The following is a 15,768-nucleotide window of genomic DNA, read 5'->3' on the forward strand; positions in this document are numbered from 1 at the left end:
TGCTCCCCCAACCCCCGCTCTGAATGCACAGCCTCCCTACCTATATTTTCAGAGCTGTTCACTGTGCCCACTCTTTCACATATACCCCTGCTTGATTGCTCTCATCTCTGCCTGCACCAGTTTAGTGATTGAGGACATAATCATGGTGAGCAGCCATGACTCTCTCTCAGAAGTGGAGAGTCCTTTTGTTTGAATTATCCTAGGTTTTTTTAAGTCTCTACAAGCAATCACCTTTAGCAGCTTTGCCTCCATGAATTATAATATCTCTACTCAGAATCTTGAATTATTCTGAGTTTTGTGAGCAGCTGTAACAGAACATCAGAATGTCCATCTCTAATTAATAGTTTTTATGGTTGGAAATACCTTTGTCAAGCATCCTGAACTAAATATACTTCATTTAAATGACATCAAGAGTTAGGTTTATATAAATAGAGATTAGAACGCCATATTTCCCAATTAAATTTTCTATTGCAATTCTGTATGTGATGTTTATGGAAAAGTAACTTAAAATCATTTGGGCACTGCTCTGAAATAGTATATGTATTGTAGTATGAAGCTTCCTCAAATTTCATATTACTTGAGGTCTTAATCTTTTCTGGTGCCATAAAAGTTTATAAAAATATGTTCTAAAAGTAGATTGTGTTTTATCAAAAAGAAAATTCCTTTTAGTAGATTTATTGATTAATACATTATTCAACCTCACTATAAAACCATATTTTAAATATTTTCCAAAAATAAAACAATGTGTTAATTCTTTTTTTTTTTTTTTAAATTGAGACAGAGTCTCATTTTGTCGCTCTCAGAATGGTGTGGCATGACAGCTCACGGCATCCTCAAACTCTTGGGCTCAAGTGATTCACTTGCCTCAGCCTCCCTAGTAGCTGGGACTATGGGCACCCACCACAATGCCCAACTATTTTTTTGTTTGTTTTAGTAGGCCTGGGCAGGTTCAAATCCACCAGCCCCGGTGCATGTGACCAGCGCCCTAACCACTGAGCTACGGGCACCCAGCCTGTGTTAATTCTTTAAATAGATTAAATGTTGCTATTTCATATACACACATACATGCTTATGTACTTTTTAAAAGCATTTATCTTCTAAAAGTCAGCTTTACAAAACCTTATCTTTTTGCATTATCCAGAAAGTAGTATATTTTGGCATCTTTACACTTTAATTTAGTTCCTTGTTTTGTTTGTCTTTTGTAAGGACTCTACATCAACTGATGATATGTGGTAAAACTGCTCATCTGGCCAAGAAGTTTACCTTCACCTCCAAAGGAGAGGACAGCTCAACTTGGTTGACCTTTGAACATCCATCCTCAACTTTAAGGAAGGGGACCTGACATGGGTGAGAGTGATTACACCAGTGAACTTCAGCAGTACAACAGCTAGCCCAGAACTGAATTTTTTTTTTTTTGTAAATTTGAGATTTATGTAAACGTGATTTCAAACCATAATTCATGTTGTAAATCAGACTCCAGCAATTTTTGTTGTATGATTTTGTTTTTTTGTAAAGTGTAATTGTCCTTGTACAAAATGCTCATATTTAATTATGAACTGCTTTAAATCACTATCAAAGTTACAAGAAATGTTTGGCTTGTTGTGTGATACAACAGATACATAGCCCTTTCGAGTCATGTTGTGTTTGGACTTGGGGTTGGGACAGGGAGAGCAGCAGCAGTGAGTTAGGTGTTCAAACGTGCACATGATTATGGAGAATAATTTCAAAATCTTACAAAACTGAATATCCAAGGAGTTACTGAAAGCTATCTTAATGTTCTGGTAGGGGATTGGCATTGTTGGCAAAGCTGGTCCCTCCATTTAACTGTCAGGATGTTCTCTCCTTCTTGCCATGGGTATTTGCAGGTAATACAGTATATTCATACGAATATCAATCTTGGGGCAAAAATGCCTTGATTTTTTGCACCTCTTTTACAAGTCCTTACATTTAATTACTAATTAATTAGCAGTAGCTTCCTACCTATAGTAGGAGACTGCCACATTTTTGCTATCATGATTGGCTGGGCCTGCTGCTGTTCCTAGTAAGATATTCTGAATTCCATTTTTCAATAAAGCTTGATTTAACAAACAAGAAATTTAATCATGTATGTGTAATTCCTCTTTTACCCCGGCCTTTTAAAGCACCATGCCATTGTAAATGAAATGTTTCTCATAGGGAAAGATGTTAGTCTCCTTTAATTGGTCAACTCTGTTACTTAAGACATAGATGGAACTGTTTCCCTACGTTAGAAAGACTAAAAGATTTAAGTCTCTGTTGTTCCTTAATCTGTTTTTCAAATAGGTTTCTTTTGGGCTGCTTGTTTTTCATTAAGATGTACATCAGCTTGAATTTGCCTACTGTTCAATTAAAATAATTGTCAAAGTTTGGCAATTTAACACTCTGTAGTAGAAGGGTGTGTGTGTGTGTGTGTGAGTGCGTGTGTACTTGTGAGTGTGTGCCTGTGATTTTTAATTGGCCCATGTAGAATTCAAGTGGTTAAGACATATTTGTGATTTGAAATATAGCATGTTGATAATGTTTAGCTGTTGGCCTTTAAAAATAACTTTCAAAGTTTATGGAATTGTAGATATTAAAATAATCTAATTTACTGTAGGCTTAAATTTCTCTGAGTAAGCATGTGAAAGTAAGTTAAAATCTGTCACATTGAAAAGACTACTGTTCTGTGCCCTTCTGTATTTTTGTCTCTTTTAGTTGAATATTGTATTTATCACTGTGTAATTTTAATCATTCAGTAGGCAGAGTCCCCACTAGAAAACTACTAAAATGTAAGACTAAAATACAACATTGAATACAAAATCAAAACTTTGTGTATAAAAGCTAGTATAAGTAAGCCATTTTGTTGTATTTGGTTTTTTCCCTATCTTGGAAATATACATATTTGTATATATAGCCTTAAAGCTAATGTAAAGTTAGGGAAGTAGTGGGAAAAGTAATGTGAAATGTCTCAGATTTAAATAGTTACGTACCAGCAAAATTTTTTCATTATCCCTCTTATTTGTGAGGTGATTAAATGTAATTTAATTGTATTTAATTTATATCTTAATCCAGCATGAATGAAGAAAAACCGAAGTACTATTTATATTTAGAAATTCCTAACAGTTGGAATTACAGAAGCAATTCCATGCTTACAATAAATGCTTAATGTCTAAATCTGTGGTAGAGTGCAACGTATGATAATGTTCTAAGTTATGGCTTTGCAAGCATCTAAATGTGCTTTTAATGAATACCAGTGCTAATTTAGATTGGTTACCAGACGTACTAGTACTGGAAGCAAAGTCCCTATTGTTATAAGCCAGTTCCTTAATTTTTTAAGTAGCCTGAAGTTTTTAGTTCCAGAAATTTCAAAACCTTGAACTAGACTGTATAATCTTTTGAGATGCAAAATTTAAGTCATAAGTAGAATTCGTGTTGGAAAGCTGTATTTCAATCCATAACAGCATATTTAGAGCTTTTTTAAATTTAAGAGTCTTTAAACAAAAAAAATTAAAATATTTCTGTTAAAATTATATTTAAAAGTGAGAGAAAACTGTATTTAAGTGTGATCTACGAAGACTAAATCTTTTCCACATAGTCGGCACTGCCATCCATCCATACTAAATATAATTCTTCATTATAAAAATACAGGAAAGAAGTATACATTGTAACAGCAGACCTGTGTGTGTTCCTGATTCATGGGGGCAATGGTGGGGAGGGGAACCAATCACTTTTTAAAGGCACTTTTGCACCTCTATTGTGCACTTAATTTTTGTACCACTTAAATTCTTAACCCCTCACCCCCCGTTTTTTGTGCAAATTAGCATCTCAGGGCAATGCCTCAAAAATGTTTGATGTGTTCTGTGTTCTTTGGAAGAAGAAAGTTCTTGTGTGACAGTAATACAGTGTTCAGAATATACTTTCATTTAAATGTCTTATTTTCTGTTTTTAGTAGGAAATTCAGTTTTATATAGCAAGTTCTTTTTACTCTAACATTAAAAAATTTCATTGATCTCACTGATCTCTTACTATTTTAACAAGACAGGATCTCCTAATTTCCACTTTCTTGAGAAATACATTCTTAAAGATGACAAAAGGAGTTCTAAGTATCAACACTGTCTTTAAAAAATGAGTGATACTTGGCTTTATAAGTATCTCAGACATACCTTTAATTGTAGTCAATTAACTTCAAGAATACTATGCAACTGCTGTGGCCACTTAATTTTTTATACTACATAACTTTAAGATATTTGAATGAGGCTGGGCGCGAGAGCTCACACCTGTAATCCTAGCACTCTGGGAGGCCAAGGCAGGTGGTGGATTGCCTGTACTCAGGAGCTCAAGACCAAGCTGAGCAAGAGTGAGACCCTCTTTCTACTAAAAATAGAAAATACTAGCTGGACATTGTGGTGGGCACCTATAGTCCCAGCTACTCAGGAAGCTAAGGCAGGAGGATCACTTCACCCCAGGAGTGTGAGGTTGCTGTGAGCTATGATGCCATGGCATTCTACCCACAACAACAGAATGAGACTCTGGATCAAGAAAGGAAAAAACAATTTTGAATTAAGGAATAAATTATGTAATTCAAATATATGAATTATAGCACTACTTTGAGTGATCATCCATTTGACCATGTGTTAATCCAGCTAATAACTCAGCTTTGCCATAAAATGTTTTGAGTGTTATCTGGAAAAACACTTCTAGCCTAAGCACCTTGGGACTATAAAGAGACGAATAGGTTCTTGTCTTCAAGGAGTTTACATTAGGGCAGAATTTATAATCTAGTTATGTTAATGTTATAACTGGATCATTCATTTTAAAAAAAGAGTTATTGTCTACCTATCATCTGCCAGGTACTTGCCTAAATAAAGCAGGCCTCTACCCTCATTAGCCTGTTTGTACTTTATTCACTTGAAATTTTTTCTTCTGTTTATTTTCTTCTCTCCAGACTTAAAAATAACATTCAAAAGAAAATTTTGCTCGGCATAAGAATAAAATTGTACTGATGAGGCTTAAGTCCATTCATTATGCTTGATTGCCTGTAACTGATGGCCTTTACTCTTCCTGCTGACAGCAGTGAATCAGGGAAATAGGTAATGGATTTCCTAGATTCTCCGACCATGGAATACAGGTGGGGTTGAGTTTATGGCATTTAAAAATATAAATAGCTAAATTGATTTTATTTCAGTAAAACTCTGTTCTTTATAACACACTGCCATTGTCATATGAAATTTTAGCCAAATGATTATCATGTGTTTTAATATTTTAAAATAATTTCAGTGCCCATTTTTATTGGACAAATTCATTTGGGAATTCAACTTGTAATTTCTGGAGGAACTGATGAAATTAGTTCCTGCTTTTCCTTTTTGTGTTGTTTTAATTGTGAATTTTACAGTGTATACTTTTGGTTCATACTTTGCTATTTTGTACAGTGTTAGGCTGTGGTATTAGAAAAGATAAGTAAATATTTCAGTATATAAATGTTTCTCACTTGAGGTTTTTCTTTGCATAAAGTTGCTTAGAGATCCATGACCATTTTTTGAGTGTCTAATCTTCTAATTTTCCTTTTAGGCATTAGGAAGTCTTAAAATGTTAGAAGCCTAATTTTACCATATTTCTTTCAATAATGTGCCATGTGTCTGGTTTGTATTTGTTTTAAATTGTATGTTACTTTGGAATATGCTTGAAATATTTAAGAATACATTTTCAAAATATATAGTACTGTATTGTCTTGTTGATCAAAGTTAGAAGTCTTAGTTCAGTGTTCATTATGACTGATACTTAGAATGTTCTACAGAAAGGATGAGAGACGTTGTTCTGCTTCATTATCAAATGAACATGTTCCGCTTTTGTTCACCTCAACACAGATTCTTTCCCTTTTACCTATTTTTTATACCAAGTGGCCTCTGCTGTCATCATTTACCTACTGATATTACCATTAGGTACGAGTGCTAATGAGGGAAACTCAGATGGTATTGAAGTTGCAGTTAACAACTTAAACACTTTTACAAGGGGAGAAAGATTAAGTTAATACAGCAACAAAGTGACTTTTTTCCTTCCTTATTCTGCATGGAAGGTTGCTCCCATTTCCTCTACTTCATTATAGTATCTTTTTTCAGACTGAAACAGGCCAATTCCATTTTCTTGAGCATGAAAGCTTAGTGCATTACCTCAGCAAGGCCAATTACTGCTATTAATACTGTGTTAAACTGGGCTGAAAATAATAAGTCTTGGGATGGAAGAATGGGGAAATGGTGGTGAGACAGGCAGTGGGGTGACTCTTCATCCTGAAAAGCCATAGCAAAGTCTTCCTTAGACCTCGCTGTACTTTTTTTTTTTAAACTTGTGTCACATAAACCAGCAAGAATCAACTTTTGCTGCTTCAGATAACTTGGTTTCTCTAGCAAGGAAGATAATGATAAAACTTACTGATTCTTTGACATAGAAAGGACTGAGAAAAAATAAGTGCAATGTTTCTCCAGTACAGATCTGAACCTATCATTTCTTTTCTTTGCTCTAAAACTCAGTTTTCTATTAATAGCTTTCTCATTCAACTAAATGTTTAGGAAAATTGGAGTTGTTGTTTTTTTTTTTTTTTCCTTTCCTTTTCACAGTCCTCCTGATCCAGTAAAAGGGTACTTAGCTATATGTGGTATATATGGTACTATCTAAATAAAGCTGGATTTGTGTGAGATTGGGTAGCTGCAGAGCAGAGTTGGTTAACCCTGATGAGGTGCAGTGAGTGGCACAAACTCATTTTAGCCATGCTCCTTATCCTTCTGGAGACACTGGTCTTTTGAGACTGATGAAGCCTAGGGACTCCCTCACGCAAGAAAATGCATCTAATACACATAACCCCCTAAAATGTATGATATTGTAGTAGTTTATTGACCCCTTGGTTAAGGTCCCCTTCTGAAGTATAATGGGGCATCATCTTTTGTGCAAAGCCTGTATATATATGGTAAAGTAATAACTTGAATTTATCTTAAGGAATTGTTCACTCTTTAAAAGATAGAGGAGGTGGATGGGGGCCTGGCCAGAATCTGATATATTAAAATATACTTTAAAAAAATACTAAATTGAGGGGAAACGAGTGATTAAAGGTAAAAAGAAACATGGTATTCAGACTAGTTTTAGAGGGTAATGTCTTTCTCTAAGATTTGCCACTTTTAAAATTCTGCAGAAAAGAGGTAAAACAGAAATTGAATGTGCCCAGAACACATCTCCCCTCCGTCAGTTCACACGAACTGTGCTAACACATCCAACTGTCAGAGCTCACTCAGGTTACAGCGTTTTGAGCTTCCTGGTAATAAGGCTTCACTATATGTTTAATTCATTTCAGATTCTAAAGAATTAGTTGTTTACTAATATAGAATATTAAAACCGAATCTAAGGTGGACAGCCATTAGTGTATAGGGTTTAATGATCTTTCTACTAAAATACAAATACAATGAAAAAAATGTGTTGCCAAAATTCATGTTCAATTACAACTTAATTCCCATTTGTGAGAATTTTGGAGCATAGAAACTATTGTTTTACCTTTTTAGCTGTTGACTTCAAATAGCTTAAGTGCAGGAAAATACCTTGTTTATAGTGATATGCCCCAATACTAATTGATTTCATCTTTGAAATGATTTATTTCACTTAATTTGTATAAATGTAATGAGCGGAGAGACATGTACATGTTGAAAGCATGTTGCATTATAGATTCATTTTTTAAAAAAATCTATAAATGTAAGACTAACACAATTGCAGAAATATTTTTCTTAAATACAATGTGTAACAAAATTCTCCATATTAACCAGTTTGTAGTTTATGTGATCCAAACTTTTAAAGAAATTCCATAAGTGTATGTTTTGTATTATGTATCATTTCCTGGTCCAAAGAAAATATGTGAACTCAGTTTTGACTTTAAGAATGTACTTTTTGTTTTCAAGTCCATTGGAGAAATTGCATTCAGCCTGTGAATGGTTGGAGATTGTATTTGAAAAGTAGAAATAATTTCTAGTTTGCAAAACTGGTGCCACTAAATAAACAGGCAATTGTATAATGTATGTGTATTTATGATTGTTTGATATTGGAAGCAGTATTTTTATTCTGCCAAGAAACTTGGAAGTTTTGAAATTAGCTATTGGGATACCTTGAGAGAATAATTTTTTCAACTGAACTTGGTTAATTTTCTTAAGTAGATAAAAACTGAGGGTTATAATTTAAATTAAACTTTTCCTAATTTTAGGACATTTACTGAAAGCTAAAGTGCTTAGACTGGTGGTTACTGCCATGAAAAATTCCAGAAATAAGCCAGCATTGTTTCTTTTTGGCAAGAACGTTTCATATTTGTCTTCTAATAGATGGCATATTTCTTTCTTTCTTGAAGAGCTGAGATTAGGAATTACAGTTTTATGTGTATGTTGTGTGTTTTGGAGTTATTCTTTTGAATGTTGAGATACGTTTTCATTGTTCATTTCAGTCATTTTTTCCCCTTAATTCATTACTGAGAAACTAATATTGGAGTACTCTTCTCTTTTTCCGGTTATCATTTAATAGCTCAGATAAAACTTTCCATCGAGTCAAACTTTATTCTAGTTTAAAAGTACTGTGTTTTTGATGAACTCTTAGGAAAATGTGTTCTGCATACCCTTAGTAGAACTTTGTTGCCTGCTGCAAAACTGACCGCTTAGACCAGATACTAGGATTTTGCTGTACCAGCTGGCTGTTGTCTACATGAGATTCATATTTGTTCTGATATCCTAAGGTATTTCAGAGTATCTAAAAGCTTTTTATAAAATTGTGTTCTATGTTAATAGTTGTCCTGTTATTAAATAGTGAATTAGCAAAACATACTACTTGTCTCTGCTATAATTTAGGTACAGGCTTGGGTCTCTCAGACCAAAGCACTTCCTGTGGGTTTTCTTATAGCTATACAAAAGTTCTTCCAGAAATTAACTTAAGCCAGAAAAGTTCCCAGTATTTGACTATTTTTGATCTACAAAAATGACAGTTTTATCTAGTTCAATTTAATAATTTCCAAAGTTATTCTTGAATGATCAGAGAACAAGTCAGTATTTGATTCTTTGTGTTTATTTTGGTAACAGTCTACTAAAATGGTCTAGCAGCAGCAGCATCCGGAGGTTGAGGCAGCAGGGTGCTCACAGCTGGAGTCTGAGGTTGCAGTGAGCTACCAAGCCACTGCACTCTGTCAGGGGCATAGGGTGAGACTCTGTCTCAACAAAAAAAAAAAAAAAAAAAAAGGAAAGAAATAAAAAATAAGCAATGAAATAAAATTTAAAAAATCAAAGTGTTTACTAGAAAAGTTTGTTAACCATTCGGAGTTAGAGGGGCTTGTGCATACCTTACATTAACATACAGAAACTGGAGATGATTTTTCTCATTCTCAGTATATTAATCGTGAATGTATATTTGATTCTATTTAATGAAGAAAATGTTTTTGCAAAGATTCACTGTATATTATCATAAGAACAGAGTTTTTATTTTAGCCATTGAGCTTTTAACTGCTTACAAACAACCTGAAAAGCTTTTTAACTAAAAGTTTCCAGAACATTGCTAACAAACTAAAATTCTCTAATGACTAGATGTAGTAGAGGTATACAGGAAGTGGCTTTTTGGTATTTAAAAGACATAGCAAATAAGTCTTTCTTCATGTAATTGGCATAAATTTGATTTTTAAGACTGTCCACCTTTCTTGATGTATTTCAGTGGACACTCTGCACAGTGACCCTTAATAAAATAAAAGAAGTCTTAGCATTTGATAAGAGCGGTGAAACTGCTTCCACGCCCAGATCACAGGAAGCTTGCTGGTGTCTTTCTTATTATATATCTGAAATCAGAATGCTCGCTTTGTTTCTTCTCTTTAGTTTTGTTTTATATAACAGGCCCTCCGCACTACTTTCTTCTTTATGACTTCTGTAAATAGCCTTAGAAGAGTCTGAAGTCATTGAATTCTGCAGCCCTGCATTTTATAAGGGTTTGTTTGCTGTGTGCTCTGTCCTGGTTTTTGCAACTTATCAGAGGAGTGGATGGTTGACCCAACAGTGTGATTTTCAGTGTATTACATGTGCAGATATAAATATCCTTGTTCGAGGTCAACTGTACAGTGACTGTCAGTGTTACTGGTTCAACTTGACATTCAGAGAGGTTTGCCTGCTTCACAACCAGATGGATTTGGCATCTGACAGGATCGCAGTGTCAGTAAAGGCTTCATCTCAAGAGGAACAGGGTTCCAAGAAGGAAACTTCCTGGAGGGCAAGTGTCCGTAACTTGAGATGAGGAAGAATGTAGGAGTAATTTGTGGAGATCGCATGATTGGTTCTCGTCAGCCTCTTGAAACTGTCCTGATATTTTAGTTTTTTTAGACTGAATGTCAGACACTTCTGTTCAAAAAATTATTTGGTATAAGAATTTGAATACTTTATATGAAAATGAGTATACTTTTTAATGTTAGAATCTGTGGTTGTCTTAGATTTTAACATGAAATCTTTTAATGAAGTTGGCATTTTCTATTTGGCAAGAAAAGAAGAGGAAAAGGAAATGCTGAAGGAACGAAAAGGAAGTAACTACAGGCAAGAAGAGAGAGGGTTGTTGTAAAGTGGAAAACAAGGTATATTTTTTTAAGGTCAAGGAAATTCTATCTTTCTGAAATTCAGAATGAGGGTGATCAGTTTAGGTGCCCTCAATCACCCTGCGTCTTCCAGCAGCCACTAATGCATCGCTGGTCGGTTAGTCCTGTCTTTTTTTTTTTTCTCCCTCCAGAGGGGCTGAGTAAAGGGGTAGAGGGAATGATGCAGCATTGATTATTAACTGTCACTTGTGGTTTTGCTCAGGAAAAACAATTAAAATGAGGCTTAAGAGAAAACACTGCAGATTTCTTTTCTGTTTGTTGGTTCCCTGGCTTCCCTGAAGCAGTGATTTTCAACCTGCCTGTAAGGTAGAATGACCCAGGAAACTTTAAAAATTCTTCCCAGTGAAAGTCAAGTGAAGATTACCCCTCCTCTCATCCCAGTGAATCCTTGCATTCCCCTTGTCCCTGCCCAGATCATGTCACTCCTGTGTCCAGAGCTCTGCCATGGTTGCTTTTTCACTAGCAGAAAACCAGAGTCCTCCTAGTGGCCTTCAGAACTCCTGTAGGATCCGATTCCTGAGCCTCCTGGGCTCACCTGCTTTGCTTTAGCTATTGCTGGTCTACTGGCTGTCCTCAGAACTTGCCAGAACCCTAGTTCTTAAAGGCACTTGCCCTAGCTCTTCCCCCTACCTGGATCATGTCACTGGCCTAAGCAAGTCACATGCAAGTTCAAGGGAATCTGAATAACAAACCAGAATGTTTAGAAACAACTGTAATCACTACCTTGGTGCCCAATACGTATTTGATGACTGAAGACTGTGTGTGCATCTGCAGAAAATGAGATTGGTGCTGTGTGTTTGCCAGGAGAGGTGGTCTTATTAGAATTGTGCCATTTGAGACCAGTGTTGGTGGCAGGGAGGCTGGGACTGTGTGAAATGGTCCCATTTCAAGTGCTCATAATTACGAAGATGAGCTTAGTGGTCCTGTACCTGTGCCAAGAAGTGGCAGTACTTGGCTTTGAGGGTACGGGTGGATTCACAGGGCAGGACTAAGAAGAGTTTTCCCTGCAGAGGATACAGGTGAGCGAAAGAAAACAAGGTAGAGAAGGCAGCAGCGGCCGGTGTCGGGCGTTGGTTTTGTTAGACCTCTAAGGGGTTGAGAGAAGTTGTGTCCCTAAGAAAAAGCCTGTTTGGGGGGCCTTTGCTTGAAAAGAGCTTTTGCTTGGTTTCTGGGCACCCCATTTATGAGCAGGCCTTGCTTGTCTCAAGTCAACTTGACTGTCACATCCAGTGCCATTTTAATGCTACATTGAAGAGCTGGCCTCCCTCCCACACCACCCAGTGCAGTACTGCCCCATAGCTAGCAGTCTTTAAATAATTTGGTTGGTTGCCCAGTCAGGAAAATTCACTTGTGTAAGTCCTCCACCCTAGTGGAGAGTTCTGGAAGAGGTGTGGACTGGAGAGAGACTTGGTTCTGGCAGACCTGTATGTTCTCATAACCACAGCACAGCGTCATGTAGGTGGCCTGGCGGTGTCTGGCCAGCACATGCCGGATTTGGGGTCTAATCTGAACTATGCAACTTTGAGGCAGGTGCATGGACACAGAGGCCAAGACCCTGTGATGTGCTGTTTAAGGGTTCCTGTCAGCTCTCACTCTGCTGCCACTACCACACCCTCCAAGCCAGCACAGAATGACATTAGCATTCGGGGCATGGAACTGGAGCTAATGCATTCAAGAATTTGATAGTTGATCATTTCCACATTTTCCAAGTTCACAATGGACAACATACATTTTATAATTTGAAAATCTTTATAAAAACAGTGCTTCCAATTTATCAGTAATTTATTTCTTATGTGACTATTCTAAGATGTAATTATGTACATATTTTTGAGCTCCTTCTAAAGTTCTTACACAAATCCATTTTGGACAAGGTGATTTGGACAAAAATGTTGCAAAAGCATTAGTTTTATCAGAAATCTACCCAGTGTACTCTTCTTCTATCCTAAATCTTCCCTGTGTACTCTATTTCTATCATAAAAAAAATAACGTGACTCAGCACCTGTGGCTCAAGTGGCTAAGGCGCCAGCCACATACACCTAAGCTGGCGGGTTCGAATCCAGCCTGGGCCCGCCAAACGACAATGATGGCTGCAATCAAAAAAAATAGCTAGGCATTGTGGCGGGCGCCTGTGGTCCCAGCTACTTGGGAGGCTGAGGCAGAAGACTCGCTTGAGCCCAGGAGTTGGAGGTTGCTGTGAGCTATGCCACGGCACTCTACCCAGGGGGACAGCTTGAGGCTCTGTCTCAATAAAAATAAAAATAAAAAAATAACCTACAGGGGCAGCGCCTGTGGCTCAAAGGAGTAGGGTGCTGGCCCCATATGCCAGAGGTGGCAGGTTCAAAGCCAGCCGCAGCCAAAAACTGCAGCAAAAAAAAAAAACCTACACCAGTTATGGCTAGGGCATGAGGTGAAACATCTTGGCGAATGTAATTTTTGAGAGTAGAAATTCTCTGAATGTAAGTGACAAGCCACAGAAACCAAGCCCAGCAGAGTGGGCTCTGCTCCCTTCCAGATGCTCCTCTCACTGCCTCTCCAGCTCTCCTTCCCTGCTTTGCTGGGAGAACGAGTAACCCACATTAAATAAATACCCCCTGTGTTGCTAAGCCTGAGTGTGTGCCAGGCCAGGCTGCTCCTGTCAGAGGCCTCTTACTGCCCAACACCTGCAGCTTTGAGTTCCGGCCTCAGAGATGCGTCAGCCACTTGCAGTCTCCTGCGTTCTGCTGTGGTCAGCAGACACCAGGGTCCCTGGTTTCTCTTCTCTATACACCAATCCTTATCCCTGAGGTGCTTCTGGGCCCAGCGATGTGAATTTTATGTTTGCCACAGAGCCTGCATTTTAACTGTCACATGCAGGCTTAATGACAGTCTTCCCAGTCACATTCTTGTGATACAGGAGAAAGAAAAATCAGTAAGTGATATGGATCATTGTGTAAGTTGATTATTAATAACGAAGATTCACTAAACCTCCCACTATAATTTAAAATAACCTGTCCAAAAAAGTTTTTCAAAGCTGGAAAACATACTTTGTTCCAAGCCCCTTGATCAGCATTTCTAGACATATTTTTTTTATTGTGTTAAATATGCAGAACAAAATCTACAGCCTTAGCCACTTTTCAGTGACCATTTGTTACCATCAAGTATGTGGACACTGGGGTGCATCCATCACCACTGTCAAACTGTCCCATTAAGTGGTACTCCCCCTTGACCTCTCCCCTCAGGGCATGGTCACTACTTGGTCTCTAGGACTCTGCCTGTTCCAGATAGTCCATACAAGTGGATTACTACAGCCACATCTTCACTTATTGGGGTCAACAGGTTCTTGGAAACTTTGACTTTAAGGGAATCTGCATACAAGGGAGCCAGTTTTGCCACAGACGACGATACAAGAGTGAAGGTCCGAACGTGTATTCCTGGACACGGAAATATCACAAACTTGGGCAGCACCTATGGCTCTGGGTAGGGTACCGGCCCCATACTGAGGGTGGCGGGTTAAAACTCGGCCCCGGCCAAACTGCAACAACAACAAAATAGCCAGGTGGTGTGGCAGCGCCTGTAGACCCAGCTACTCGAGAGGCTGAGGCAAGAGAGTCACCTGAGCCCAGAAGTTGGAGGTTGCTGTGAGCTGTGACGCCACAGCGTTCTACCGAGAGCAATAAAGTGAGACTCTTGTCTCTACAAAAAAAAAGAAATATCACAAACTTGTACAGAAAGATGCCAAACACTTCCATTAAACATTGAAATTGAGCTTTACAGACTTTTCAGAAAGATTAATAAGATACAAAATCATAATTTCCTCACTCCAATTCATGGTTGGGGGTGGCTGCAGCCTATTTGGCAGCTCAGGGCGCCAGGCAAGGGATGTGGCCCTTGCTTGCATAAGGTGACCAGATTTTAACATTGGCAAAGCGGGACACCATTGACTGGGGCGGAGGGAGGGGGGAGTTCTTAATTAAAAATTTGGTCTATATGGAGCAACAAAAATTTTCATAGAACACAAAAATAGTATTGTAATATATATTTTTTTAATTTCAAATAAATTACAAATATACATTTTAAAAAATTATAGTATTATTTTATTCTTTGGCATATTTCTCATTTGAGTGAATTTTTTTTAGTAGATTGCTGTCGTTGTTTAAAAGGTCATGAAATTTTTCACAAGAATTTTTTTTAAGAATTTGTTAAACTATATTTCACACATAAGATGGCTTTCAAAGTCTCAACACTTAATTGTGATTTTTCTGATGTCCACACTTTGTTTACTGTAGGAAAAAACAGGTTCAGTCGCAGCATTAGTTTCTGGTAAGGACAGTGTGTATCCCACAATTTTTAGTGCATTATTGTATGGAACATGGTTTGTTTCAAAATGATGAAATATTTCTAACCATTTGTTCTCTATTGTGATTTTTGCTGATGCCCAGGATTATCTTTTTCCTTATCAATATATTTTTTTAATAATGATACCTCATAAGTCGTGTCACTTTCAAGGCTGGCACTAGACTTTTTGCCGCCACTATAAAATATAAATAATATGAGTACTGTCTGCTAAATTCATGAAATAAATTAGTTACCTAAATTATCTGAATAGCTGATTTGTTGACATCAGTTGTTTAACTAGCACTAGCACACAGTACGATGCGTATCATCTGAGAGACAGTTACAAAATGTTTTCGTCATTGCCAATGCCAAAAAATGCCATTGTTCATTAAGTCCAAACAATGGTGGTCGAATTCTAACAACTGATCAACAATGTGAACTTTGATAAGCAGTTCTCAATAATCAGTTCTCAACAATTATTTGTTATTAAAGTTTAACATTATAAAATTAACAAAAATAATATAAAACTCATATCCTGTGAAATAGCCACATGGCAGCTGAAAATCGTATATTCCCTTCCCTTTCTCCCACTGTTCCCTAGCTTGTCGCGCATTCTTTCCAAAAATCGGGACTTTTTTAAAATGCCGTGGGACGAGGGACAAATTGTTAAAAATCGGGACTGTCCCACCAAAAGCTCACACCCCAACACCTGCGGGGACACGCTAGGTCCTCAGCTGTGGGGTGTGTGAGGACCCTGAGGAAACTCCCGGAGATATGGATGGGGACAGCGTGCAAACCACACAGACAGGCCGGATGGGAAG

The 15,768-nt window shown here is 37.4% G+C and overlaps 1 protein-coding gene across 2 annotated transcripts in view; it reads left to right on the forward strand.

Annotated features, from left to right (window-relative positions):
• Positions 1–2,100, forward strand: part of PPM1A (protein phosphatase, Mg2+/Mn2+ dependent 1A) — a 40,772-nt gene extending 38,672 nt beyond the window's left edge. For both annotated transcript variants that reach the window (XM_003794423.3, XM_023515865.1), the window contains exon 6: positions 1,207–2,100. In XM_003794423.3, the coding sequence (XP_003794471.1) occupies positions 1,207–1,236 (30 nt within the window). In that variant the 3' untranslated portion in view covers positions 1,237–2,100. The remainder of the gene's footprint in view (positions 1–1,206) is intronic.
• The last annotated feature ends 13,668 nt before the right edge of the window (positions 2,101–15,768 follow it).

Source organism: Otolemur garnettii, unplaced genomic scaffold (assembly GCF_000181295.1).
Source record: "Otolemur garnettii isolate 467f Iridium unplaced genomic scaffold, OtoGar3 scaffold00081, whole genome shotgun sequence".
Classification (NCBI taxonomy): Eukaryota; Metazoa; Chordata; class Mammalia; order Primates; family Galagidae; genus Otolemur; species Otolemur garnettii.